Source organism: Lissotriton vulgaris, chromosome 6 (assembly GCF_964263255.1).
Source record: "Lissotriton vulgaris chromosome 6, aLisVul1.2, whole genome shotgun sequence".
NCBI classification, from domain to species: Eukaryota; Metazoa; Chordata; class Amphibia; order Caudata; family Salamandridae; genus Lissotriton; species Lissotriton vulgaris.
The window spans coordinates 209,082,470-209,110,024 of NC_141694.1; the positions used below are offsets into that span (position 1 = coordinate 209,082,470).

Below are 27,555 nucleotides of genomic sequence, written 5' to 3' on the forward strand. Positions count from 1 at the left end.
GTGACCACTCCTTAGCCACAAGGGAGAAATCTTGAGAAGAGTCTCGAAGTCCTTTCGTAGAAAGTATTCTTGATTCAAAGATGATCTAATTTGGAAGGGTCCCCGCTCCGGCCTTTATCCTAAAGAAAGGGGTGGGTACATGACTAGGTCCTGCCCTAAGGGTGGGACCAGGAAGGGGGGTAGTTACACCCCTATCCCCCTGCTGGACTTTCCCCAGCTCAGGGGCTGCGCGCCCCTGGAACTGGTTCTAGCCGGCAGATGCGTAGTGAGCACCGGGGTGCCACTCCGCAGTCACCTTCTTGCAAAGCCCTACCTACCCAGAATACACAAACCCTGTCTGGGACGGTGCGAACACCGCCCTTGACAGGAAACCCTTTGTCCAAGCTCTCCTCGCTGGAAGGACTCCCAGCAGCAGGAGGTCAGACTCGTGTCTGTGGTGGCAGCGTCCATTTTGTGGAGCTGAGGCTTCAGTTAACTTTAACCGGGGTTCACAGTTACGTACATGTTGTGTCCCTCTAGAAGGGCGGAATGCTAACCTCGTCGCCAGGAATGGTGAGAGGGCAGCACCCCGATTCGTATGACACCTTACTCGACATGTCTTGATAACGCGATACCGAAGTTACCGATATGATACGCGTTATCATGGAACAGCCATTGGGTCTTGGTTCCGCAAGCTGCAACCGGGCTCGGCTCGTGCCAGAGCCCAATTCACACGGTTCCATGCACTCTGCCTTCCGGATTGTCAAGGCCTGCCATAGGAGTGACTGATAGGAACTCGGGTGTCCATTTTAAGGTTAGGTATAGGGATACTACACCTACAGCAACGAGCGAGTACGCCACGTGGCCCCAGCTGTCGTGCAGCCAGTTGTGTCAGATTTAGATGGCCATCCAGGGGTGGCATAATACATGCTTTAGCCCCTGGTAGGCCCTGGGTACACCGATGCCCTGAGTTACAGGGTCTGACAGGGTGGCCCAGTTCCAATTGGGTAATGCACCTAGGGTACACACAGCAATTTAGCGAGAGAACAGCTAGGCTGTGGGTCTGATTGGCAGGCCCACAGCCCGAGAAAGTCGTAAACCAGTGAAACAAAAGCAAAAAGTCCGGGTGATCATAGGATTGCGACCCTACTCTCCTACAGTGAGTTTCAGCATAGAGTAATCTGTAATAATGTGGGATTTTCAACAGTCAGATACTTGCAGTTAGGAGTGCAAAAGTAGGTGTGTCAGAAAGAGGAGTGGCCATAAATGTGCATGGAAGACTTACAATTTTGCCGGTATGCACAAACATTGTACATGCCGTGCCCAACTCTGGAATCACCTGTAATCTTCTGCAAATGTGCTCCAAAGATCATCTGAGTATGTGAATATATAGAACACTCTACACTTCCGAAAGAAGGGGTTTCTCCATTTGGAAAAAAGTAAAAATAGGTTATTTTTCATAATAGGCAATCTATCATGCCTACTCATGCCAATTTATGTCCAGAGACTGCCCAAACGTTTAGGTACAAAGTACAAATAGTGTTCATGGAAATCGTTGATGAACATAGATTTGCTTTCAAACTTCTGGGGATTTTTTGGAGCCACTAAAAAGTCACACCTTCTGAAATGTCGGAACAGACCAAACAGGGTGGGCTGATGTTTTTCTTAACAGTTCTTAGTCGAATATTGTATGCAAACAAACCTCCACATGGTAGAAGGGAAGTACTGAAGCGAAGGGCTCAAGATGTCCACTGCACAAATAAATTGCCATTTTTTTACTAATACGCCACAGCATGCTAAGTAACAAACACTTATTTATTAATAAATTAGTAGACTGGAAGGCAATGCTTTTAGCATCAGTATTTCTGTGCGTTTTCCCCCCAATGCTACGCATAACAACTTTACATTTTACAATTTAAAATTGAGCATTACAGAATCTGTTCATAGTGGGAGCATAATAGATGTTATCATATCAAAGACAAGAGTAATATTTCCGTAATATTTCAGAGCAGACGTTAAATAAATACAGTAGGACTAAAAAAAACAGTAAGACAATGCAAAAACTTTCATACCTAATGGCCACACCTGTATTTCAATAAGAATAAGACAATCATTACAGTAATATTAAGATCAAAGCAGTCTTAAAGGCATAGTTCCACAGGTCTCAACATCGGCACGGTCCTGTTTTAAAGTCCAAAGCCAAGCACCAGGATGCTGCTCATTCCCCACAACAGTAATGAGTTAAATGGCTCCACTACATGCTGTACATCCAGCAGCAGGCTAAAGCCACTGTCCCTGCAAGATACAGTTATTAAAGGGGACATATGAATTAACAAAAATACAAAATAGTCTCTTACTACTAATGTATCAGATTCTGCCGATTTTTCTCATCAAAATCTCTTTCCATCAATCTTAATTTATATACTGATGGCCTTGTAAGAAGCTGACACCACAAATGCATTTCCCTAGGGGGGACAAACGTATTCTAACTCTTGCATTGTACAAAATGACGAAGTTTGGACTTCGCAATGTTCGTAAATAAGTTAGAGCCCTAAAGAATTCCTTGTTGGACGAAATGCATTGGCTACTGTGGCTATTACTAAATAGAGCACCTTTTAGCTTTTAGAGAAGAAAACAAATAAAAAACACCTGAACAAAGAACTCTTCTCAATATGTATTAATTACATGCTGGGTGCTAATTTGTTATGAACGCGCTGTTGTGGTCAGAATGAGAGTTTATGCTGAACCTTAAATGTATTTTACTTAACACAAGCACTAATCTTGAGTGATGAATCCCCTCTAATTAATTGGCCTTATTAAGGCGATTGCTTTTCTTAGTTTTATGGTTTTAATGACCTTATAGTTTGAAACTTTTTAATATTTTTAGAACAAATTATTTCTTAATAACTTGCTTTACGTCAGCACCTCCAACTAAATGGTCTGCAAGGTCGACCCTATATCTGTCAGGTTAAAAGTCAAAGTGATGCCAGCTCTTCCAAAGCAGTATTCTGGTTTCTCTTGATCAGAGGTTTTCTCTCCCTTTCTGCAGATTTGTGAATGTTCAAATCAATATTTCACATCTTTGCCTCACCGATTGTGTCACTTTATAATTTTGCTAGGTGGTGATTTGGGGCAAACTAGTATCAGCACATAAGACTCGTTGCACTGGTAATTCATCCACACTGAATACGGTTTAATGTCTACCCAACGTGGTTAATGTGCCAATTAATTTTTTAATGCATTATGAAGGCTTACTGGTGATTCTTGTAAGGAATTGTTTATCGTTCAGAGAGCTGGCTTCTTGTCGCCCCCTCATATCCGCTTCCTATTCAGCTAATCAAAGCAAAGCAGGAGATATTTGGGCAAATCACATGCAAAAACGAAGATTGAGTAGACATCTTATGTGTTTTCATTGTGGCCTCAAGATAGGTCCAACTTCTTCTACTAAGCAATGTCCAATCATAGTTGTATTTTAATGTGATTTATATTAAGTCCATTAACATCTGATATGTTCTTGTAGAACATAATTCTCAGAACTAATATTTTACAGTACCTCTTTCAAAACTCCATCCGACCAGAACTCCTTCAATGTCTGCTTGGGAAAAGCTGTGTTTTTTATATAACAACCAAATAATCTTGTATAACAGCAAACTAACTAAAATTAACACCGTGGTCAAGACTCCGTGGGATCACTCAGAATAAAAAAGTTTATTAAAGTGATCCAATCTGGAACAAGCAAAGTTTTAAATGTATGCGTGCCAATTTGCACGCCCTTGTATTCTCAGTCAGATGGCAAGAGGGAAGGGCATACAGGTAAGGCTGAACAGCAATAAAAAACAGGCTGCATTATTATGCCTCTTTTGTTCATCACTGGTGCCCAAATAATTGCACAAGTGACAATCTGCGCATGTGAGCAATGGAATGCCTATCGGAATCAGCCTTCAAAGATGCTTATTTTTAGGACTTTAGCAGAGTCACCTCCTCTGAAGGTTAACAAATGCCCTCTCAGGATGTAGACTTAATACAATGTCCGGTGAGTCACTTAACTTATAGACCTGTAGGAGAATCAGCAATCGATAAGTAATGGTAAATTAACAAACACCGATTTCTCCACTGACCTGACAGATCTAATCATTTCACGGGCATGGACACATTTCAGTTTATATTTTGGTGACTGAATTTGTGTGAAATAGTACAATAATTAGCTACAATTTTACGATCACTGGGAACTACCATGTTATGAGATGGTTTCAATGTTTGTAGAAAAAGGATGCTCGTCAAAAGTAGAATTGAAAACCACTCTCTTAAGCAGAGCTACTTCAGGTGCATGGTCCCTTGAAACAGGATTTGAGACGTCAGGGGTTGCAGGAACCAGATTATTTGCAGAGTTTCCAACTTTGTTATTTTGTTCTCTAAAATCAGGCTTTGTCTAACTGAGATCTTTGTAGTGTGTGCGTCTTCCATGAAAGTCTTTTTTTTTTTTTTTTTTTTTTTACAGAGTTTTATATAGCGCAAACTTGACCCAGTATTGGGTATCAGAGCGCTTTACATAGCATCAGTTGCGTTACATGAAGACACATTAATTTTTGTTAGGCATGTGGAGATTAAGTGATTTGCCCAGAATCACAGGATGTTCAGCGGCATAGCAGAGACTCTAACCCGGTTTCCCAGATTCGAGGTCGACCGCCCTAGCTGTTAGGCCAACTCCTCTCCCTCTCCTGATACAACTTTGATACTTTTAGTTCATGTGCAGTGAATTAAAGTGGTTAACAACTTCACCGACCTCGTTATGACCATCAGTGTATAAATTTATTACAACAGCCATGAGGCAAAGAAACAGATTTACATTTTCTGGTTGGCGGAAAATAAAAGAAAATGCAGCCTTTTAATTGGCACCTTTGCTGGTGTAATCCTGCTGAAAAATGTACTTCCTGCCGTTAGCGGTTCAAAAAATAAAAGACAGCGGACTTAGTAGCAAAATGCCTAAAACGTTTTTAAAAACAAAGGTTAGTGGAAAGAGACGTGATTGGTAAAACTGGCAGATGTTACAACAGTACTAATAAAGAACACATTTTGTTTTGTTTTTTGAAAAGCATATGCCCCTAAAATAATAATGAAACATTGTTTTTTTTATTAAGATTTAAGGTGCAAGTCTTCTGGTGAGGTGGTCGTTTTGCCAAACTATTTCAAGACAGTAAGTTGAGCTCAGAGAGTTCTTTCAGAATCCAGGTGTCTTTTTTAATTAATTGAGGAGAGGATCTGTTTACACTTCGCTTATCGTTTGATGCCACTGAAAGTGAAAGATGCGCAGCTGAATAATGCGCCCCCAGTCAATGACATCACAACCAATCAAACACCAGCTACAGTGACACTCATTGACATGGACAGAGCACCCTCTGAGGACAATGTTTGCAATGACAATGCAATAGGTCTACTAATCAGTTGAACTGCATTTTATGTAATAATAAAATAAGCATAAGTAAATGTTTTCCAGTTAGGAACCATAAAATACAAGAAAAATACCAGCAGCTAATGGGGAATGACCAACTCTGTAAAAGAAAGGAGTAACTCCAGTTCAGAAATGCCTACTCAACGGCAAGAATAACGGAGTGGGCGTAAGTTGGGAACAATCAATAAATGGCACCAAGTAGTTATTTGAAATTAGATCAGAGCTGATCAGACTGGATGCGGGATTCCTTTGAGGTGCACTCCGAAGTCCATGCTCTAGGCAGAGTAGAATCTTCCTGGCGTAGATGATCCACGTAAAGTGCTTACAATAAGTGGAATGAGTAAAAGGAACATTCGCTAAAAAGTTCATTTCCATTTAAGAGTGCTATACCAATTCTGAAAAGTGCATGATTTTATTTGCCACCTTTTTTCACAAAAAAAATGAGGGAAAAAGAAGATGGAAAAAAAAAAAGTTCCTAAAAACAAAAAAGTAATATACTGGCCCATGTGTCCACAGAATGCTTTCCTGCATAATGTATCACTCATCCTTAAGACGTGCCTAACCAGCCATGCTCGGTGTGTGCAGAGAGGGCGATCACAGCAGGTCAGGGAGGTGGCAGTACACAGAGTCCAGGAGAGTCTGGCTGGCCTCTTGGCTCTTCACCCCCGCGATCTCGAAGAGCCTGTCCAGCTTGTCCTCGGCTTGAGGGATGGCTTCAATCACGTGCAGCTCCTCGGGGTTCAGGATGTGGAGCATGTCGTCAAATATGGGCTGCAAGTCGCAAGGATCCAGGCGGACCTGGCGCAACACGGTGTCTTTCTTTTCTGTTGAAACAAACACAATATGAATGTGTTACTGAGAGAATAGCGTGCAGGATAAACTTGTTATTGTGAGAAATAAGCCTGAGTGGAGTTCACGGCGTTCCGCAATCGGCAGAGTACGTTGGGTCGCGCTGATTTTTAGCACCGGGTGTTTTTCCCGCACTGGAAAAATCAGTGCGAACTGTACCACGCGCAATGCAACAGGGCGCTGCTTCTTTCTGCTGCTTGAGTACATGTTCTACTCGAGCGGCAGCTTCCTCAACGTGAACGGAAGGTTTTTCAACGCGAGCAGTAGCGCCCATCTGCAACCACCTGTGTTGAGAAATCTTGCCAGAGAGTGGTCTGGAGTAAGATTTTCCCAGCTTGCCAACTTAATGTTGGTGAGCGAGGAAAAAACTCAGTTTTTTTAGAACTCTGTGCACTACGCGGAGTGGGAAAAACTCTTCAAGCAGAGCGGAATTTAATGCCCAGGCTTAGTGAGAGACCACTGTCCTCTTTTCCAGCTCTTCTCCCCTCCCCCACCTCTTCTCACTATCACGTCTCTCGCAGTTTCTAAAGACTTTAGGCCTCAGAAAAGGATCCTTTATTGGTGCATAGAATACCACACTCAGTAAATACTGATACTTCGTGATGTGTGCAGTATTTATGAGGAGTGGTACTACCACATTGTTTCGTGTTGCACGTGTGGGTTAGCGCAGTAGTACAGTGTGTTTTTCGATTTTCTGTGATGCACGACTCGGAATATTGTGGATTTTACCCATGTGAATTCTACTAGGTTTTACCTACAGGTTTTGCAGGGTGTAATTCCTGCATTCTTTTAGTCTGTAAAAATCAGGGTGCCTGTGGAAAGAGGGGCTTAACATTGCAGCATGTGCCCCAGCACGTATACTGCTGATGGACAATACAGTCAACAGTATATTCATAACCTAGTCAGTAGAATCGCTACATTTCACCTCAGACTCTTCTTGAATATTTATCCTACACATTAACAAACTCACCAAAACTTCGTCTAACCACCGCCAAAACTCCTCTCTACAAACCCCCCTAGAGGCCGCTGCATGTGCTCTAGTTCTCTCTGGTCTTGATTACATATATGCAGTCGTTGCTAATATCTCGAATTTGTTACTGGTCACCATCAAAGCAGTATTTCGTGCAAATATTCAGATCTTGTCTTTAACACACCAATGCATGCACATCACACCCATCCTCAAGGAACGGCAATGGCGCCCAATCATTGTGAGGATCAAATTGAAAATTTGATGTCTGACCTACAAAGTAAACTATATCAAATGTCCACTGTGCCTGGCTTAACACCTCGATATCTCAGAAGTCCACCGAATTTGACTATTCCAAGAAAAAACGTAATTTTAAAACCCATCAGGCACAAAAGAAAACCTTCACTGCACAGTAGCTCACTTTTGGAACGACCACCTCGGGGATCTTAAAAAGCGACACATGCTTCTGACATTTAGGAAACAATTGAAAACATACCTCTATCAACAGATTCCATCCTGGTTAAAATACATTTCCTGTAGCAGTTCCCTTCTATTCCCTATTGTGGATCATACTGGTCTTGGCACCCTGAAAAATGATTTGCTTTAGAGAAGCAAAATCAATTAGGCAGATATAACAGACACCCACAAGTACCTTCACATGCATGAAACTATAGTTACCTTAAACTCTCTAACAAATGTTACACCCATCAGTGAGTCCGTTGACAAGTCAAAGAACAGCCAGCTGAAAATTCTTAAAATTCAATAGCTCCAAAACAGATCATTTGATTCAGGGTACAAAACACTGTCCACTGATGCTCTGATCCTGGACCATCACTGCCCCTTCAATGAGAGTGAGCATCCTAAGCCTTATCTAAGATGAGTTTGTCTCTCTTCTCGATCAGATTAAAAAAGTGGTAGTGCTAACCTTATACTGCAGCGATTGCTCAAGTAATGGTAACACCGCAGTCTATTCATTTCAAATATAAAGTCAAAACCATACCTAAAAATCTGTTCTACTTTTGGACTTTCCTGTGCATGAAGACCACTGTGAAACATGCATCAAAGTTGTACAAAAACTTCATACCTATTAGATTACCTGGTGCACCTAAAAAAAATGGATATGCTCAATCAGAGTGATGGCTAGGGTCATATCTAACATAAGATGAAATCTACAGTCAGAAACACCATACACAGATTCCTTGCAGGAAAGAACAAATTCACATCATCAACCTGAACTCTACTAAAGACAATCAAAGCCCTGCAGTCAGAAGTTACAGTAAGTAAAGTGTTTTAAGCACTGCCGTTCCCACTCACTGCATCTTCGGGCCTAGGCTGTGTGAGCAGGAGTAATATCCTGCTGCCCTAGGGCTTGAAAGCACCACATCCAAAAAACAAAAAAACAAAATCTGTTTCTAAGATTTAAAAACCCTAAAAAGTTTTGTTTTTTTGGTGGGGAGGTGGGGGGGGCTTACTTTAGAGCAATCAAGCTGCACAGCATTGTTTCAATGACTGAGTACAGACACAGACTACCCAGAGTTTGCAAAGTAGTAAAGTGCAAGAGGTGATTAGAATTGTCTAATAGGCAACATGTGGAGAACAACATGGAATTCTTGTAGAAGGAATAAGAATCCTATGGTACACAATGAAAGACATTTTTATCTCCAGAAATTGTGCATGGCACTGAATATTGCTTATGAGAGAAACGCAGTACAAAGCAACATTGGATACACGCCTTGGTAAACTTTTTTTTGGAAGCCGATGGAGATGGCTCTCTAGCTTTAAAACAGTCACCATACTGACCAAAAATAAGCCAATCATCTTACCTTTGGTAATAAAAGATCCTGTTCGGCTGAGAGCAGAGGAGCCGCTGGAAGTAGAATCACAGCGCAGGAGAGGTTCAGACTCATCAACGAAAAATCCCTTGGTTTTCTCCAGGGGAGAAGGATCCACGGTTATTACAGCTGGATCTGTAGGCTTTGAGCAGGGAGCGGGACTAAGACAGGGCTGGCTGGCGTTCGCAGGAAGGGCTGGGATTTCAACTTCAAGCTATGGAGAAAAATGAACACATTTAACATGCCTCACTCAAAGAGGAATAACCATGCCCTTTTTTGCAGAAAATGACACCTAGTTGGCAGTATTGTATTTTCTGTTAGTACAACAATGCATTCTGGGTCTTCTCTTGGTTTCCAACAATTGAACCCACTGGATTGTCCCTCGGAAAAAATTTATTATGATGGGTAAAAATGTATTCCAGAACTGTAAAACGTGATGGGCATGGAGTCATAGGTGTTATGTTATCACATTTCAGTAGGATGCTACATGAAGACTAACTTTAGGTCTACCGAGTACAATAAACTTCCTGGTCGATAATTTTCTATGTAGTAGATAATAGAATATCTTTTTTCCCAAAATCTTTTTATTTTATTTGTTAAACAGCAAAGATAGAGCAGAGCATACATCGTGTAACAAGTGTGTGTGTCACCTCTGGGGTAAGTTCCCCTACAGATTAACATGTACTGCATCATGACTTGGAGAAATTAAACAGAGCACACGTCTTAACTGGAGTTTTCCACTGTATTAGGGTGAGCCCCCTCTGTGATCACTGTAGCCCAAGTCTGCATTAGTGTCCAAACCTCTGTGGAAGCACCATAAGGATCAGACCCGCTCCCATTTACGTGGGCATCCCCTACCTAAGTAGATCCTCTTCATTTGCCGTACACCAGTCCATAGACAATGAAATTTCTAATCTAGTATGGCTTACAGAAACACTTTCTTGCCAATTATTATTTATAGATCTTAGTACTGTATCTTCAATGAAATTTCGGAACATTGTACTTGTTGCACTAGGAGCAGGCCATGCACCTCAAGCCAGAGAGCACAGTATCCTATGTTTCAGATTATCCTCTTTCCATATTACAACTGTGCCAACATGGTAAATAAAAATGCTAGAATGCCAATGATTTAAGTATGTGGTGCGCTGAGCTGTTTAACATGATCTTAATCGCCAACATCACAAGTGCTATGATTCCACATTTGTGCCTTTGTTTTAATAAATCATCTTAAAAGGGGAAATGTGAGAAAGTACAGTTAATTCCTAAACATTTTCCAATGCTCAGGTCTTACCTGCTTTGATCGCACAGAATCTTTCGCCTCCAAGGCCGCTTGCCCAGATAATCTAAATCTGGCCTCATTTTTCCCACTTACGCTACTGCACCAACACCGTTCGGATATGTATACCTTTTGCAAAGTAACATTCCTGGACTTCCATATGCTCTGCAATGTCACCTAAAAATGCACTCAAGAGCAATGAGCTGAGCACCGATTCCGGCAGCAACCTCTTGCTGAACTGATCTGTTGATACTAGAACTATATCACTTATCACCCAAGCAATTACTAATCAATGTTATCATCCTGACCAAGGAAGTATCTCTAGTGACTCAAGAGGATTAGTACCTTCCCCCAACACCCCACAAGAGAGGCACAAGTCCCCTCGAACTTTCGTAGTATTGGTTAGACATAAAATAACCCTACCCCTCCGTGAGTTAAATGTTAGTAAACGTATACCTAGTACCATGGCTTATTAGTGTGCAGTCAAATGTAGGACAATAATCGGCTTAGGTGGGAGTTCATGGTTTGGTTTATGCAACGGATTGGTAAATTTGCGGATCAGATAAATGTCACTGTTCCCCTTGAAGTGTACTTTTCATGCTGCAATACAGACACCGTATTTGCCTGCGGTGACCGCTCTCATAACAAGTGGTGATAATGCTGGCTCAAAGGTGAGGTATCCCAAAACATGGGCAAAGTGAAGACTTTGCACCTGGTGGTCATCAGTCCACCTGAAATAGCAATGAGGGAGAGACAAAAATGATGGGCCCAGCCTATAAAGTTCTTCAAGTTTGAATGTGCTGACTACCTCCTCTTCCCTGCCAAATGGCAGCACTCAGAAGTCAGCATTTCCCTGTTAAAAGGTTCTTATAGAAATTCTAAGGATAACCTTGTCTCCCATCTTCCCTTTCTTCAGTGTCTGGGTCTTCCTTCAGCTCCAGCCATGCTGGAATACACTTCCACTGACCGGGCAAGCTGTATCTCACTCTCCATCTTGAGCCATAAGAACTAGAGGATGTCCCAAATGAATCTCATTGGCATTAGCAATCATACTATTACCACAACGCGGAGTCTTGCTATCACCAGCTCCATATGTAAACGCATTTAACACACACACAAAGGATATGAACGAAAGGGTCTGGCTTTCAAAGGTAAAAGGAATTTTGCTTGCGTGCTTTAGACAATGGCTTCGTATTATCAATCCACAAATATACTGGCATGCTGCCACCGCTGCTTAATGTAAAAAAAACAGGATATGGACAGTAGTCCAGGTAAATAAAGAGGGCATGCTTGGTGCCAAACAGTTCCAGGACCTGGGAAGCAACGTTCACATGCCTAGACTAAAGCATCAGCTGGGTCAACAAAATTAAGATACCAGTTTCACATGCAGTAATGTATGCACTTTTACAGGGCAGGCGAAAGGAGCAGTATGCGCAGCGACCGGGGGAGAGAGTAATAGTTCAACTTTTATTATGGTTCATGAAAACAGAAGTGCTGGCAATACACGGAAATTGTGAGCTAAACATTATTGAATACTGCTTTGAAATTTCAATCGATTACTTGGACAACACCGCGTTCTATTTTTGATACAAAGTATAAAATTATAATTGCTTAATAGGTCTTTCCACTTGTTAAACCACGGAGATGTGGGTCCCTTTATCTTACCGGTTTAAAATTATTAGTCTAGTCTTTCTTTAATAAGTGAATCATCAATTCCTCGCTGACGTCAAACTATTTAATTCACAACCATACCAGCCATTATTTGTATCATTTATCTATTCCATTCATTCATATTATAACTCCTCTTTGATCACACAACAGATACTATTTAATTTTCTTTGAAGTTTTTATTTTGCGTGGACTTGACCCCAAGGGCGCTGTACAGAAGCGCCAATTTCATTACACAAGAACGCATTCATTTTTGTGGACACTGTGAGATTAAGTGATTAGTACAGAATCACAAGATGTTGCGCCCACGCCGAGACTGGCGCCTGGTTCCCCAATTTCAAAGTCGACAGCTCAGACCACAAAGCCACATCCTCAACGCTTTCGATCACAAGAATATGGACAATGGAGGCGTTTTAGTGCGTTTACGTGAATCAGACGAGACCATTGAAAGCCCACAAATCACAAGCCGAAAGAGACTCAGCCGGTTTGACTCTACTTGCCTTCTGTCCTTTCACTGAAACCTTTGGCTTCCATGGAAATTGAAGTTATACACACTTCACTGTGGAAACTGCTTCTCTGTTACTAATCAAAGGCTGGTTCCAACCCCAAAACCTACAGAGAAATATCTGTAAACAACCCTGCTCTATTCGTCCTTCCAGCTTTTTTACCGGTAGGAGTAAATCAGGTTATATTTTCCAGATAGGTGCCACACCTTAATTATGTGCACACAAGACTGCTTTATTGCTTACTGCTCACAAATGCTGATGAAATTACTGGAAACAGGGTAGAGACACCAGCCACCGCTTAAACTTTGAACAAAAAAACAAAGTCTCAGTCACAAAATATTCAGTGCAAGGAAAATACACATTTCAATCAAACCTAAATACCTCACTAATTTTATGTAAGCGATTATAAGGAGGAGGAAAGGAGGGAGGTGAAGGAGTTCGCTGGTATTGCTAGTTTTCAGAGTTTTTGCAGTTAGACGGTTCCCTATTGTTGAAACTAAGTAAGTGGCTCATACCTTTTTCAAATACCTACTTGTGCCCTTTGTTCTATAGGGTACATCTAATGTCCTGTGTCCAGTGCATCACAAGTACACTTAGAGCCCGAATAAGAGTCAGGTGGAGGATATCCCACGTGGCGGTACCGCCACAACTGGCCAAAAGTGGTTTCATATTCCCGCTTCCGGATTTACAGTCTGTAGACAAACTGATCAAATTTTACTGGCCGGAAAATCCAAATGTTTAAAGCACGTTTGGGAACGGACTGTATGCCCCATTCTTAATCCTGCCCAACCGGACCCTCAGCCATGGCCTACTCCCCCTTGCCAAACTACAGTCTAACCTGCTCTCCCACACGCTTCCTCCTGCTCCACTCCAAAACAGCACTTCACCCCCACTCACCATCTGCTCACAGCCGGTAGTAAATGTGAGCAATAACCCCACAGAAAATGGAATATTGTGCAGAGTTCCACCCTGTGAAACTGGGTCAGGATAGTTATTTTCCATTCCATGGGGGATAAAACTTGTACTTCCACAGAACTAGCAGGTATTACCACACTTTCCTATTTCTTCGTGGGTGCAGAATTACCAACCCACCAGTGCCATGCAACTCAATCAGGGCCTTACTATAGCCTTATAGCCCGCCGTAGCAGGCTATACCGGGTACTAAAGGCCTGCTCCAGCGTTAAAGGCACAAGCTGAAGGCGAGGGCCTTTAACAAGGGAACAGGACTTTAATAGCCGGTATAGCCCAGCTACGAAGGGCTACGAGGCTATTAGAAGATTCTGGTACTAGAGGGCAGAATGTTCAAACAAATTAAACAAAGGCCTCTCGGAGCCCGAGGGGATTGAAATCCCCGAGGGCTTCGAGAGGCCTTTGTTTAAACAACATTGAGATGTTGCTCTCCGGGCCTATACCGGCCCGTAGAAGCACGGAGCACTCCATTGTCTTCAATGGAGTGCTCCACATTTCAACATTCTAATATGGCCTTATAGCCCGCTGCTGAGGGCTGTATATACCAGTTGTTAAAGGCGCCCTGAACCCAAGTTACAAACCAGAGCCTCAGGCTCAAGGGACAGGGCCTTTAACAAAAGGTATAGCCCAAGGCAAAAGGGCTAAAAGACTAGTAGAACATTCCACCCACTTGGGGTATAAAGTTATAAAATTAATGGGAGAAAAATGAAGACTAACATTGGAATGTTAGAGCAATGGGCTTCTACCAGCCATTATAGGCCTGGAGCTACTCCATTATCCTCAATGGAGCGCTTAACATTCCAATGTTCTAATTTGCTGTAGTTCAAGTTTATGCTATGTCGCTAACGTGAGATTGGGAGAGGTCGCATGTAACAGCTTTTTTTATGAAAGGCTTATTTCCAACGTCAGTGATGATTTGTGAGTCTATCGAGGAAACTGATCAGCTTTATGTGTAGACTTATTTGGTTTCCGTTTGTCCCGAGCAAGAGTTACCTTCTTAGAAATCCTGGAAAGCAGAGTTTGTGCACATCCTCTTGATGATCATCCCCTCTTTATATCAATCTCCCTTTGAGATAAATATTAATCTTCAGGTTGATGGAAATTCCAGTTACTAACTAATTTTTTTGCAGAACCCCCAACAGAAGCTTGGAAAAATATCTAGTGGCCACTATCGCTTAAAGCGCTGTACTGCTCAGAACCGGACAAAACAGACAAGGCAGCTGAAAGTCAAAGAACTACCACGTAACCAACGGGTCATTGCAAACATTACTGAAAACCCTCAAAGGAGTCATCCAGTGAATGATGCCACAATATATCTCAAAGGCTCAGTTGACATCACCAAACATTCTAAAATGTCTACTGTTGGAGACTGTTAGAGAAGCAGCAATGGGCAAACAGAACTATTTTTTTCTACACTTACTGGCCCCTTTAAGGCGTCAAAAACACATTCCCAAGATCTAAGCAACCTATTAGCTATGGCACTAAGCTAAAACAAATTTATTTCTAAATTATGCATTTGCTATGCAATAACGAGATACCTTTATGGAGCCAGTACAGTTCTGGCTGCTTCAACATTCATCCAGCGTAGTAACACTCCACTTCATATCATGTTTGCCCTATCTGATTACCCTGCTAAATCAGAAGCGTGGGCCGTAGGTAATGACTGTAATAACAATTATAAACACAGGATGCAATTACTGGTAAATAATGAAAGATTACCTCCGCCCTGCAGTCACTACACAACAAGGCATGCCAAAGCTGTATGGGTAATTGGGGGCCCACACGACGCCCAATAGCCCACATAAATAATACAGACACTGAACAACTACAGATCTGGTAAAATGTACCCAAGTGCTAATTTCCTAATACTAGAGCACGGCCAACAGCACCTTTGGAGCAAAGTCACCATAACCCATGTTCACCAATTGGATCAAATAATATCTTACAAATGCAGAAGGCACACAAGTCGCTGCCCTCCCAATCTCCAAGATGGACGCTCCCAGGAGCGCTGTCCAGGAAGCGGACATTCCTCCTGTCGACTTCACTGGTACTCTCTCAGGCCAAGGTAATCCCTCATCTTTGTAAGCCAGAGCAATTCTACAACACCCATTTGCTCACAGATTCAACAGATGCTTTCAAACTTTTTCTGATAGTGACAAAATCCACAGACTCTACTCTGATCTGCTGATGAAGGATTAGACACAAACTTGACAGAACCACCTCCTGATTCTCATCAAAAGAAAATAGTATTTTAGGCTTAAAAGGAGGTCCAGGTCTGCGAACACGCTTATCTTGGAAAAAACCTCAAAGACGGTAGTCTATAGGAAACAGACCCGCAGCTCACACAGTCCAAGTTTGGAGATTATGGCAACCAAAAAGACTTTACATGTAAAAAACTGTAAAGGAAAAGAATCCAGAAGCTCAAATGGATACTTCTGTAAACGATATAAGACTAACTGAAGATCGCACACTAGGGCAAAGTTTCTCACTGTACGTCTAGAAATAGAAAAACACCTTAGAAGTTTAAAAACAGTTTATCGGGGAACATACCCCACTCCAAAGTTCTTTAAAAGTCTTAACAGCGTCCACTGAATCCTTAAGATGGAAAGTGAAACCTAGAGCAAAACGATCCTGAAGAAAAAAGAGAACATTTACCCCCTCACAAGAAATTGGATCCAAGTGTCTGGAAGGCCTCCATCTTCTAAAAGATTGCCAGGCCTGGCGTTACATACCTTCCTGACCAGTGCTTCTAGGAGGTGCCAACCTGCCCCACAGTGTGTGTCTCACTGCTGGTGGCCTCAGATTGAGAACATTTAGACAGCTGCTACTGAAGTAACGAGGAAGTAAGCAAGGAGATAAGGAAGGCTCCTGCAAAATACTACATTTCACATTATGGGGCAGCCAAAGAAAGCACACCTTTAATTCCAGGAAGAACAACAATTCAGAAAACTTATGAAGGCTTCCGTTTACAGTCACTTCTACAAGCCCGTGCTTGGAGCCTCATAGCATCTCTTGGACTTCCTTCACACCAAACATGCATATGACATCTTGGATTTACCGCCATAGTGAAGTAGGTATCAATACATTACCTGCCATAGGCAGATATGTTCAGCGCCAAGTTAAACAGGGCCTGGCAAGATTATCACAACTTGTTTTTACAACGTGAAACGATTCTAAACACTGAATGTTATGATTTGTTTTTAAATATGGTGTTCAAGTAAACTTGTTATGAACTGGAAATGTGATTGATGTTTGTGGGCAATCCTGCACATGCTTATGAGTGGTATGGGTTTGAGTAAACGGGGCAGCGTCCAGAGTACGAGTGAGTAACTTACTTGGGGAATAGGGTTACTGTAGAGGCTACGAGTGTGTCAATAGGGTTACTCCTTTCTACTACCACTATCATATCTATTCCTTTCAGAATAGTAGAATTTCTCGGACAGATCTTTGTGAAACAGTTATTTGGTTAGCGTTAGTGGGCTGAGAATTTAGTCTAATTATCCATTCAATGGCTCAGCTAAACAGCAGTAAATGTTACTAAAAAAACACTTTTAGGAGATCAATCAAGAGAAGACAGACATTTGCAGGTTAAAGAACCATATATTCATTAATCGTACTCTCAAAATTATCGATCCACTGTGGTGTCTCACAGTGGGAAGCATTTATGAAACAATTGTTGGTGAATGCCTGTGTGCTCAGGTGCAGCCTGATCTGAAAAGGAGCAGGTAATGCACACGCAGGTGCAGTCAGACATTTCATGCACAGGAGCAGAGTTTGTGTGTCCATTTATTGCCTTGAGTGCCCGGATACCACCTTGGATTCTGAAGTACTGCCATCAAACGCCAGGTCCTGCCATGACATGGCCAATTATTACCACAACGTAACACAGCCAGGTGCAGCAACTGCATGCCTGGCTTTACCACATCATGCATGGTTACAGCCATCACATGCCTGGAGTACACAAAATCTATACCAGGCTACTTACAGTAAGTGACTGGGTACAGCCATCTTGTGTCAACGCACAGCCTTGAGGCATCCACCACTGTGTGCTTCAGCAAGCTTGGCAGGAGACGCTCACCCATTCAGGCTGAAACCGGTCTTGGGTTTGCTTTGTATTCTGGTTCAAAGAGGACCTGGATTGGCAGATCGTGCTGGACTGCGCCTACTGAGCAGGACCAAGAATTATTTACTTATGGCTGAGTCCAATCTGAGGTGGCATGGTGGGCAAAAGAACGATGGGTTGGAATGCTACCCCAGGACAAGCTGCAAGCACTCAAACACACAAAAGGTGAAAAGAGAAGACACTCGCCTGCTGCAGCTTGCCTATGAAGCACCATACGCAGCACTTTAAACAGGAACAGTACTCTCTGGAACTGACCCCCAGATTCATCATGCTTCTCTTTTGCGTGTCCTTAATAGCAATTATTAAGGAATCGCTATTAAAGACTCGCAAAACGGGATGCATGTAGAAATCGCAAAATTTATAGCGATTTCTACATCTTCCTTATTTGCGAATCGATAATTGCTAATCGCAAATAAGGAATGACTCCCCATTCATTCCTATGGGCTTGGCCCATAGGAATGAATGGGGAGTTATTCCTTATTTGCGATTAGCAATTAGCGATTCGCAAATAAGGAAGCGATTTCAAGGGTGCCAGGGTCCCCTGAAATGGTGATTTACACTGGTGTTGCGCTCACACATGTCCAAAGGACATGTGTGTGTGTAACATCCAACTTAGAAAAATGCACTAAAGTGCATTTTTCTAAGTTTTCGCTATTTACCACGAAGTCAGACTTCGCGGTAAATAGCGGCCAAAATTGCGAATTCGCAATTCTAAAATGGTTCATGAATTGCATTTAAAGAATCTCAAATAGAGATTCCTTAAATGCAATTCCTCGCAATTTAGCGATTTCAGATTTTGCGAATATTGCATTTGGGATGATGAATCCCAAATGCAATAAAAGCGCTTGCAAAGGGCCAGATTAGCAGAATCTGACCCTTTGCGAGCCGATTTTACCTTCATGAATCTGGCTGTGAGTCTATGCACTTCTATAATCTGAAAAGGAGAGTATCAGCACTTCTCAGCAGGACTGCAATACTTTAATGGGCGTGTACTGCCATTACTGAGTAGCAAACATGCGCCAGGGTACAGTGAGAACCTTTCCTTTATATTTTCAATTCTAGTACGGACGGTAAGTGCACCGTGCCATCCTAGAGTTCCTTCTGTGCAGCTGAGCCTGAGTGGAGAGGGTGCGCTGGACTTGGGCGTGGCTTTAACCACAGTGCTAGATCGCAGGCCGCCTCTGCGTCACTTTTAATGCATATATTTTCACTGCCGTACATTTGGCTCAGAGATAAAATTCCCTTGAAGCAGACATACAGAAAGTTATTATCGTAAAGAGCCTTTTCAGCCGCCATGGGCCCAGAGTTTCTTCTCTCGTGTGCAGGCCGTGTAGTGCTCTCATTGTCTTAAATTATTGTCTAACGAGCTGGCACGACAGGCCCAAATGCCTCCGGGTTCTGTAGTAACTCACGTGCCAAAAGGAAACGAGCTGCTGTCCTGGCGAGGCCCAGGCTAACTTCCACTTTGCTTCTGCAAGTAAAATGAGGACCGGAGTCAACTGAAATGAAAAATACCACATATGTACCTCGATTTTAAAGCTTTTGTGCAAACTGCCTTGGGAATATATTTTCCCCTGCATTGGAAGGACAATTTTCCACCAGTCGAAAAGCTATACATGTGCAAGGCACGCTGTCAACACACACACATGCAGCACACAGAGGCTCTCCTTATGATGGGACCGCAGTCCAGCTTGGTCTGAATCAGGATTACAATTTATGCAAAAGCAGTACACAGACATTAGATTTCATTTTATATATTTGGTCAAATTTAAATTGCGTGTGGGGAAAATAACACTATTCGGAGTTTGATAGCTTGGAACGGGAGAAACATGCTACTGCTATGTCACCCCTCTTTCAGACCACTTGGGCAAAAAACATCTTACCTCTACAAATTCCTCCGGGCCAAAACAACCAATTTAAACAGGAAAGCCATAGATCACTGAGAAACACTAAACGCAGGGAGGTTTAGCGAAAAATAAAAAGCCCTCCTCTGGGCCTCGGCAAGCAGGAACAAAGTCACCTCCACACTAGCACAAACAAAATTCTGGCTCCTGCATAGAGCGTACTGGACGGCTCTCCGTGGAGAAATACCTTGCCTCTCAAAAACCGCCGTGAATGCACCATTTGGCCCTACAAAGACCCCCCCATGGTGTACCCAGTCTGCCAACTCTCTCTGGCCATACAAACCTCTATTCACTGCACCTGTGTCCGTCCTTTCTCTCACTTCTTCTCATCTCCGTCCTACTTACCTCTACAAACGATCTCTTCCAACCTTAGGGGGCAATGTATATGACCGGTATGTAATAACAAGAACTCAAGCAACCTATGTATAACCAGCACACAAGCGCCGTAACAAACCTGTATGTATTATTACCGATATGTATGTTTACATTTACCAGTGTTGCCTTTGATCGGCTTACTCTGTACTGTTTTGTAAAAACTTCTTCTAATAAAATCTTTTGAAATAAAAAAAAAAAAAAAAATTCTCCTGATGGGGGGCGTGGCCAACTGCCGAGCATGGCGGCAGCTTAACCCGGGAGCTCCGCTAGGCACTCCGGCCCGCACACTAATCCGAATACCCATCCGTGTATCGACCTGCCTGAAGGGGTGAAATCGGCCCCGGGAACCGAGCGGCACAGAACGAACCGCTCCCAGCGAAAATCCGACGCCGGGAAGTGCCCCATCCGTCGATGGGGAGGCGAGGCCTGCAGCGACTCAACAGCACCGGCCCTGGGTTCGGAGGCGAGCCGACCGGAAGCGCACCTCACCCGGCCGGGAGGGGACGGAACTAGCCGGCGACCGGTCCTCCTTGATTGGCAATGAGCTCCGCCTCGGCGCTCACACAACGTTGCACCTGAGGGCGCCCTTCGCCCAAGACTCCAGTAGAAGCAAGGTCAGTGGGGGCCCCGCACACCATCGAAGAAGCGCCCCAACGAAAGCGGCGCGAGTAGGCGGACGGCGCCTGGACCGGCGCGGTCCCCCCACATCACTAAATATCACCCCGGACTGCCATTAGTCAGAGGGGCTGCCCACACCGTAGTGGCACCAGCCCCCGGAGGCACATTGCGACCTTAACGCGCAGCGGCGCGCTCCACGTGGAGGAGTGAAAGAATACGGAGTCAGAGAACTATGCGCGCCGCCATTAACACAGCGGGAATCTCTCCACTGCTTCCAAAGGCAGCCACAGACCGGCCGCACCACGGGCTGAGACGAGTCTAAACCCTGCACCTTTAACCGGCTGCATCAACGACACACAGCGGGGGGAAGGCCTGCATAGACACTGGTAACGCTAGCAAGCCATAATGGCGGGCAAGAACACGAGGAGCATGTCTGCGACGCAATCAAAGCTGGACAAGTTTGCTTACGCCCACACCAGTCATTCGCAAGGGCCTGGTCGGCACTCAGCCGGAGCTTCCTCTGACACCAACGGGACTGGAAAAGTCACACTGGAGGCCATCATGAGAACCCTCACAGACGTCCAAGCGACGGTCGGCACAATCTCCACGGAAGTGACCCTGCTGCGAGCAGATTTCAAGAAAATATCGGAGAGGGTGGCCCAAGTAGAGGTGGTCACGAAATCACTTATTGAGGACACCTCGGACCTGCAGGTGGCAATGGAACGACTAGAAAAAACCACCAAACAACTTCAAGAAAAGCTGGACGACCAGGAAGGACGCTCAAGAAGAAACAACGTCCGTATTCTAGGCCTTCCGGAATCGGAGGGGAAAGGGGCCATGGACCTGTATATAGAGGACCTTATCAAGACGAAACTGCAGCCTAAAGGGCTATCAGCCTTCTTCTCCGTTGAAAGGGCTCATCGAGTCCCCGGGGGTACACCCCAACCAGGGGCCACTCCGCGACCGGTGCTGGCCAGACTCTTCAACTATAGAGACAGGGACGCCATTTTGCAAGCGGCCAGGGTGGCGCCGCCGGTGAAGATCCTGAACTCCACGCTGGCGTTCTTCCCGGACTACACGGCCGAGGTGGCCAGGCGTCGAAAATCCTTCAATGCAGTCAAAAAGACTCTGAGAGACAGGGAACTACCCTACTCGATGCTGTTCCCCGCTAAACTGCGGATTGTGGCCGAGGGAAGGACGTGGTTCTTCGACAATCCTGAAGTAGCGCGAGAATGGCTGGACGGCTGGAGACCGGCGGGCAAGCCTCAACGCCCGCGCAAAGACCGCCAAGATCACCGTAAGGAGAGAACACCGGAACGCCGCACGCCAAGCCCGGCCACTGAACAGGGCGCAGCCGGGGGACTGGACTCCGATCTTGAAAGAGATCCCTTTGATTCAGGACAGCCTAACAGGGGATGAATGACTACGCTGGAAGCATCAAGCATTGATCACTACACTTGGGACCTTGGGCCGATGGAACCGAGTAGGGCGGGTTCTGGCCGGTGCCTGTAGGGGACTCACCAACCCCACAAGCAAGTAAGACTAGATAGGGGGGGGAATCAAGCACTCTGCCAAGTTGGGGATGCGGGCGGGAATTCGTCCGTGGTGCAGGGGAGCAGGGAGGGGGTGGTGGGTTGGGAGTTCTGAAGTTCGAGTTCAAGTTAAGTTACACGGTCATCACTATTGCGATCTCACAAGGCATGAATACACCACACACTATGGGTGGCGTGCACCGCCTCCGCACTCTGGCACCCTTCTCCTCCTGACAATGGAGACCTCGGTTCAATCATACACATGGCACAGCATAATCAAGCTACACCAGCGATGGGTACCCAGGCGACGACTGTAGTGCCCCCACTGAAGCTCCTTACTTGGAATGTCAGAGGGTTGGGAGACAAAATAAAAAGGGGTTTGGTGCTGCAAACAGTTAAGCGTGCTCGGTCAGACCTGGTACTGCTGCAAGAATCACATTTAGCGGGAACCACCTGTAAAGCCCTGAACAGGCGTGGATACACCATGGCGGTACATTCCGAATTCACCTCGGGTTCCAGGGGCACGGGGATCCTCCTCAGGAACAGCTCCCCCTTCCTGGTCACTAGCCGCAAGACGGATGACCAGGGCAGGTTTGCAGCACTCTCAGGCCAATGGGAGGGAAGGGCCTTGAATGTGGTATCAGTCTACATCCCCCCTGCACTGCACGCTACGGCCCTCCCGGCGCTTAGCCGATTCCTTATTGATCTCCCCGAGGGAGATGTGATCATGGGGGGGGGATTTCAATGCCATCGCGGACCCTCTACTAGATACTTTTCCCCAGCGAGCTCGCCAGAGAGGAGCCGCAGCACTCCCGGGCTTCTTATCTGCTATGGGCCTCACAGATGTCTGGCGTCACCTGAACCCGACAGCGCAGCATTACACACATTTCTCCGCACCACACAACACCCTCTCCCGAATTGACTACTTTTTCATTCTGGGGGTTGGAATGAGCTCTGTGGATAGTGTTGACATTATGCCGCGGGGAATTTCTGATCACTCCCCGGTCTCCCTTCACATTTCCACTAAGGAGTGTAGGCGGGGTAGGATATACCCGATCTATCCCACTTATCTGCAAGTCCCTGGTATCAAAAAGAAGCTCAAGTCAACCACCACACACTATTTCAAGGAGAACACTGGGTCGGTCGCCTCACCTTCAATTCTGTGGGAGGCATATAAGACGGTCCTCAGAGGGGCGTCCATATCTGCCATTACTGGGCATAAGAGGGAATCCAGGGCTACACTGGCCAATTTGGAAGCTGCCTTACACACGGCGAACACTGCACATATGACAGACCCCACTCCGGAGACACTCCATGCACTACAGCTTCGCCAGCAGCAACATCAGGCGCACCTTACAGTGATCACAAAGGGACACCTCGCGAGTACAGCGCACAGAATCTATGACGTGGGCGATAAGGCAGGGAAGATGCTAGCGTGGCTAGACAAGCGGGGTGGCAGCAACAAAGGGATTCACGGACTCTATGATACGAGCGGCGTGCTGCGAACTCACCCAGAGCACATAGTCCAGACTCTAGCCTGCCACTTCCAGAACATCTACACACCGACACGGCTAGTCACTGAACGGGAGGCCTTAGATTCACTTCGCAACATCCATGTCCCGGTGCTCTCACCAGAAGCACAGCAGGAACTAGACGCAGACCTGACTGTAGGAGAGGTCCAATTGGCAATACAGGCGCTACAATCCGGCAAAGCCTTAGGCCCGAACGGGATTCCTGTGGAGTGGTACAAGGCGATGGACTCAGTCCTGGTCAAGCCCCTCCTTGACATGTTTAACGACAGCCTACAGAAGACGCTGCTCCCACTAGATCAACGCACAGCCACCATTGTGGCCATCCCAAAACCGACCAAACCACCAACCGATTGTACCTCATACCGACCCATCTCACTGCTCAATACAGAAGCGAAGGTCCTGGCGAAACTTCTGGCCAGCCGCCTCACCAAACATCTCACTACGCTGATACACCCTGACCAATCGGGCTTTATGCCACATAGGAGCACTGCACTTAATCTGCGAAGGGTGCACGGGGTGTTGGCAAGGGCGCATCTCCTTCAGGAACAGACAGTGATACTTTCCTTAGATGCTAAAATGGCATTTGATTTGGTTGAGTGGGAATACCTCTTTGCTGTACTAACCCGCATGGGCTTCGGGCCCCTATATATGGCGTGGGTGCGATTACTATACACCCGGCCGATGGCGCAGGTAGTAGCGAACGGGCATATATCCTCAACCTTTCCACTAGGAAGGGGAACGAGGCAGGGATGCCCACTATCGCCCCTGTTGTTTGCGATAGTGCTAGAACCACTGGCAATCCTGCTACGAGCGACGCCGTTGTTTAGAGGGATCGCGTGGGGCGACGGGTGGGAGGACAGGGTCTCCCTCTACGCCGACGACATGTTGGTATACATGACTGACCCGACTGCAGGGGTGCCCGCCCTGCTGGAGATCTGCGATGAACATGGTAAAGCATCCGGGTATACCCTGAATTGGGCCAAGACGGTGCTCTATGTGCTTGCCGGCCAGGCCCCGGTGCTGCCGGCGACCTGCCCTCTTACAGTGACCACCTCTTCCTTCAAGTACCTAGGTATTTATGTGACGAGAGATGCTAAACAGTTCTATGTCGAAAATTTGCAACCGCCTCTGCAGAGGTTGCGTGCAGATGTCCAGTATTGGGCTACGCTGCCGCTGACCCTCCTAGGGCGCGCGGCTCTCTACAAAATGATGGCTCTCCCGAGGTTTCTGTATGTACTAGAGAACTCCCCATATGTGGTTAGCCCGCAATACTTCCGGCGAGTGGCAGCGCTGGTCTCCAGCCTGCTGTGGAATAACGGACCGGCACGTATAGCACAGGCGAAACTAGTGAAGAGTTGGTACGAGGGGGGTGTTGCACTACCTGATCTCCAATTATATTACTGGGCGGCACAGCTTAAAATAATTAATCACTGGATTCACGTTTCCAGAAGCGATCCCGCGTACAAAGCAGACTGGTCGCAACTGGGGACGGCTGACATGCTGTCAGTACTGTACAATCGCCAGAAGGTAAAGACCCTGCTGGGCCCAACATTCCACACTGCGACACTCTGGCACATGGCGCAGACCCGCCTGGGATGGAAAGGGAAAATCACTAAGCTGACGCCCCTTTGGGACACCAAGGCACTGGGCACACTTAGGGCCTGTAAAGGCTTTGCGAGATGGGATGACATAGGAATCTCAGTAGTTGGAGACCTCTGGGACAAGGGCACGGTTGTTCCCTTCCAGCACCTCCAGCAACAATACGGCCTAGGGCCCACTGAAACATTCCGCTATGTACAGATTCGACATGCACTATTGCGCGCAATCCCACCAGACACGGCACTCCCAGAGTCCTCACCCCTTGAGGATAGACTGCTCACCGAATACATGGAACAAAAAGCGACCTCGCTCACGTATAAGAAATTAATTAATAACACGCCTGATCCCACACTCAAGCTTAGGGAGAAATGGGTAGCTGAGCTAGATGATATGGATGAAACGGAGTGGAATGAGGCATTGGCCTCCCCGAGGGAGGTGGGCATATCAGCTAGGTTCCGCCTGATACAGCTCAAGGTGCTACACCGCACCTACTACACTCGCACACTGCTACACAGAATACAAAGGGCGCAGCACCCATACTGCCTTAGGGGATGCGGGGAGGAGGGGACTCTCCTACACACGTTTTGGGAATGTCCACGCATAAGGGAACTATGGCGCCAAATTATGCGCACAGTCTCTCAAGCCATGAATGTGTCTGTCCTTCCGGAACCTCGCAGGTGCCTGCTGAACATTTGGGAACCTACGGACTTTAACAGGTACGAACAATTGTGGGTCACCCTCGCAATGACGGTGGCCAAACGAGACATTGCACAGAAGTGGGGTGCTCCGGAGTTACCTACGGTGACGGGATGGGTAAGAAATATGGACCTTCTCATGATTAAGGAAAGGGCAGTGTATGTGTTGAGAGCCTGCCCTCGTAAATGGAACCGGGTATGGCTGAAGTGGAACGCTTATAGAGGTGACCCATGTGAAGCTTTGCCAGAGGGTGAGGACTCGGATTCGGAGGAGGAGGAAGACTAGTGGCTGTAGAGGGATACTGTGAACGAGGGAGGGACCAGGGGGAGTGATGCACGCACTGACACTCTAAACGAATTGCTGATTTGTTAACCTGTGAGATGGTATAGCAGAAAATACGCAGACTCTGATGTAGTGATGACAGTTGTTTGGTTTTATGAGTAATTTTCTTTATTCTTATGAGTACCCGCTCATGCGCTGTAAGAGACAAATCAGCCTTCTGCCATGGAACTGTGTGGGCGGGGAGGAATTTAGAGGAAGGGAAGACGCTGGGCATGGTGCGGCATATATCTGTTTATTAACTTTTGACTATCAGGCCCTGCATGAACACGGTAACTGTTACTATACTCTGTGTTGCATACTGTCCCCACCCGGGGAACTAACTACTGTTCTGTTACGGCAATTACAAATGTCATACTGCTATTTCTTCTAAATTCCTGACAATAAAGAATTTAAAAAAAAAAAAAAATCTCCTGATGAGGAGCCAATACTTACTAGGAGAAAATGTGAACCCCGCGGTATCGATAATTGCACGGGCGATATTACCCCATGATGTTACCTCCACTGAGAATGAGCCCCACAGACTGCTTATTGTAATCGGTCTGGAATCAGTCTAGGTAACCAAGTCTTTTTGAGCATCCATTTGAGATATAATCGCCTATCCCAGAATCGAGCCAAGAGAAGTTTTGGCGGCTTGACTTGACCGGTCAGGGGCTTATGGTCTGTTTAAGCAAAAGGAAAGAATGTGAAGCAAGGTGAATTATTAAAGCGGGAAGAACCCCGAACAATGCGCATCGAAGGATCCTTAATCAAAACCCCAACCTTTACTCCAAATGCAAGCCATAACGAATCCTAACCCTACTTCTAAACCTTTACAACTCCATGCCATAACCTCAACCTTATCCCTGACTGTAATTCCTATTCCCCTACCCCTTACATTAACGCAACATTATCTTAATCTTTAACAAGAACCATAATTTATTGAAAATTTGGAAAGCATTTACATTTCAATGTAATTTTTATTCCAAAATAACAGTGCCCTCTACTCATTTATAGGCCTGAGCAGTGGCAAGGGCCTATAACAGAGGAGAGGGGCTTTGAAGGAAAGTATTACCCTAGGCCGAAGGACTATAATGGTATTAGAACATTTCAGCCACTGGGGATAGGATGTTCTAAATTAAAAAGGGCGATATAGAAAGCCAAAAACTGGAATGATGGAGCAGAAGTTCCGTAACAGGCATTATTGGCTCTGATCCTCTTCATTGTCTGCAATGGAGCTCCCAACCTTCTAATGTTCCAATAACCATTAGAACATTGGAATGTTGTAAGCTCTATTGAAGACAATGGAGTGCTCCATGCTTTATGGGCCTGTAAAGGCCTGCAAAGCAACATTCCAGAGTTA

General features: G+C 45.4%; 1 protein-coding gene across 1 annotated transcript in view; it reads right to left on the reverse strand.

Moving 5' to 3' along the window:
• Positions 1-1,776: 1,776 nt before the first annotated feature.
• TNFRSF21 (TNF receptor superfamily member 21) overlaps positions 1,777-27,555 on the reverse strand; it is a 193,856-nt gene continuing 168,077 nt past the window's right edge. Inside the window, exons 5-6 of the mRNA XM_086926249.1 lie at positions 9,068-9,290; positions 1,777-6,252 (exon numbers count right to left, since the gene is read on the reverse strand). Of these exons, the coding sequence (XP_086782375.1) occupies positions 6,023-6,252; positions 9,068-9,290 (453 nt within the window). The 3' untranslated portion in view covers positions 1,777-6,022. The remainder of the gene's footprint in view (positions 6,253-9,067; positions 9,291-27,555) is intronic.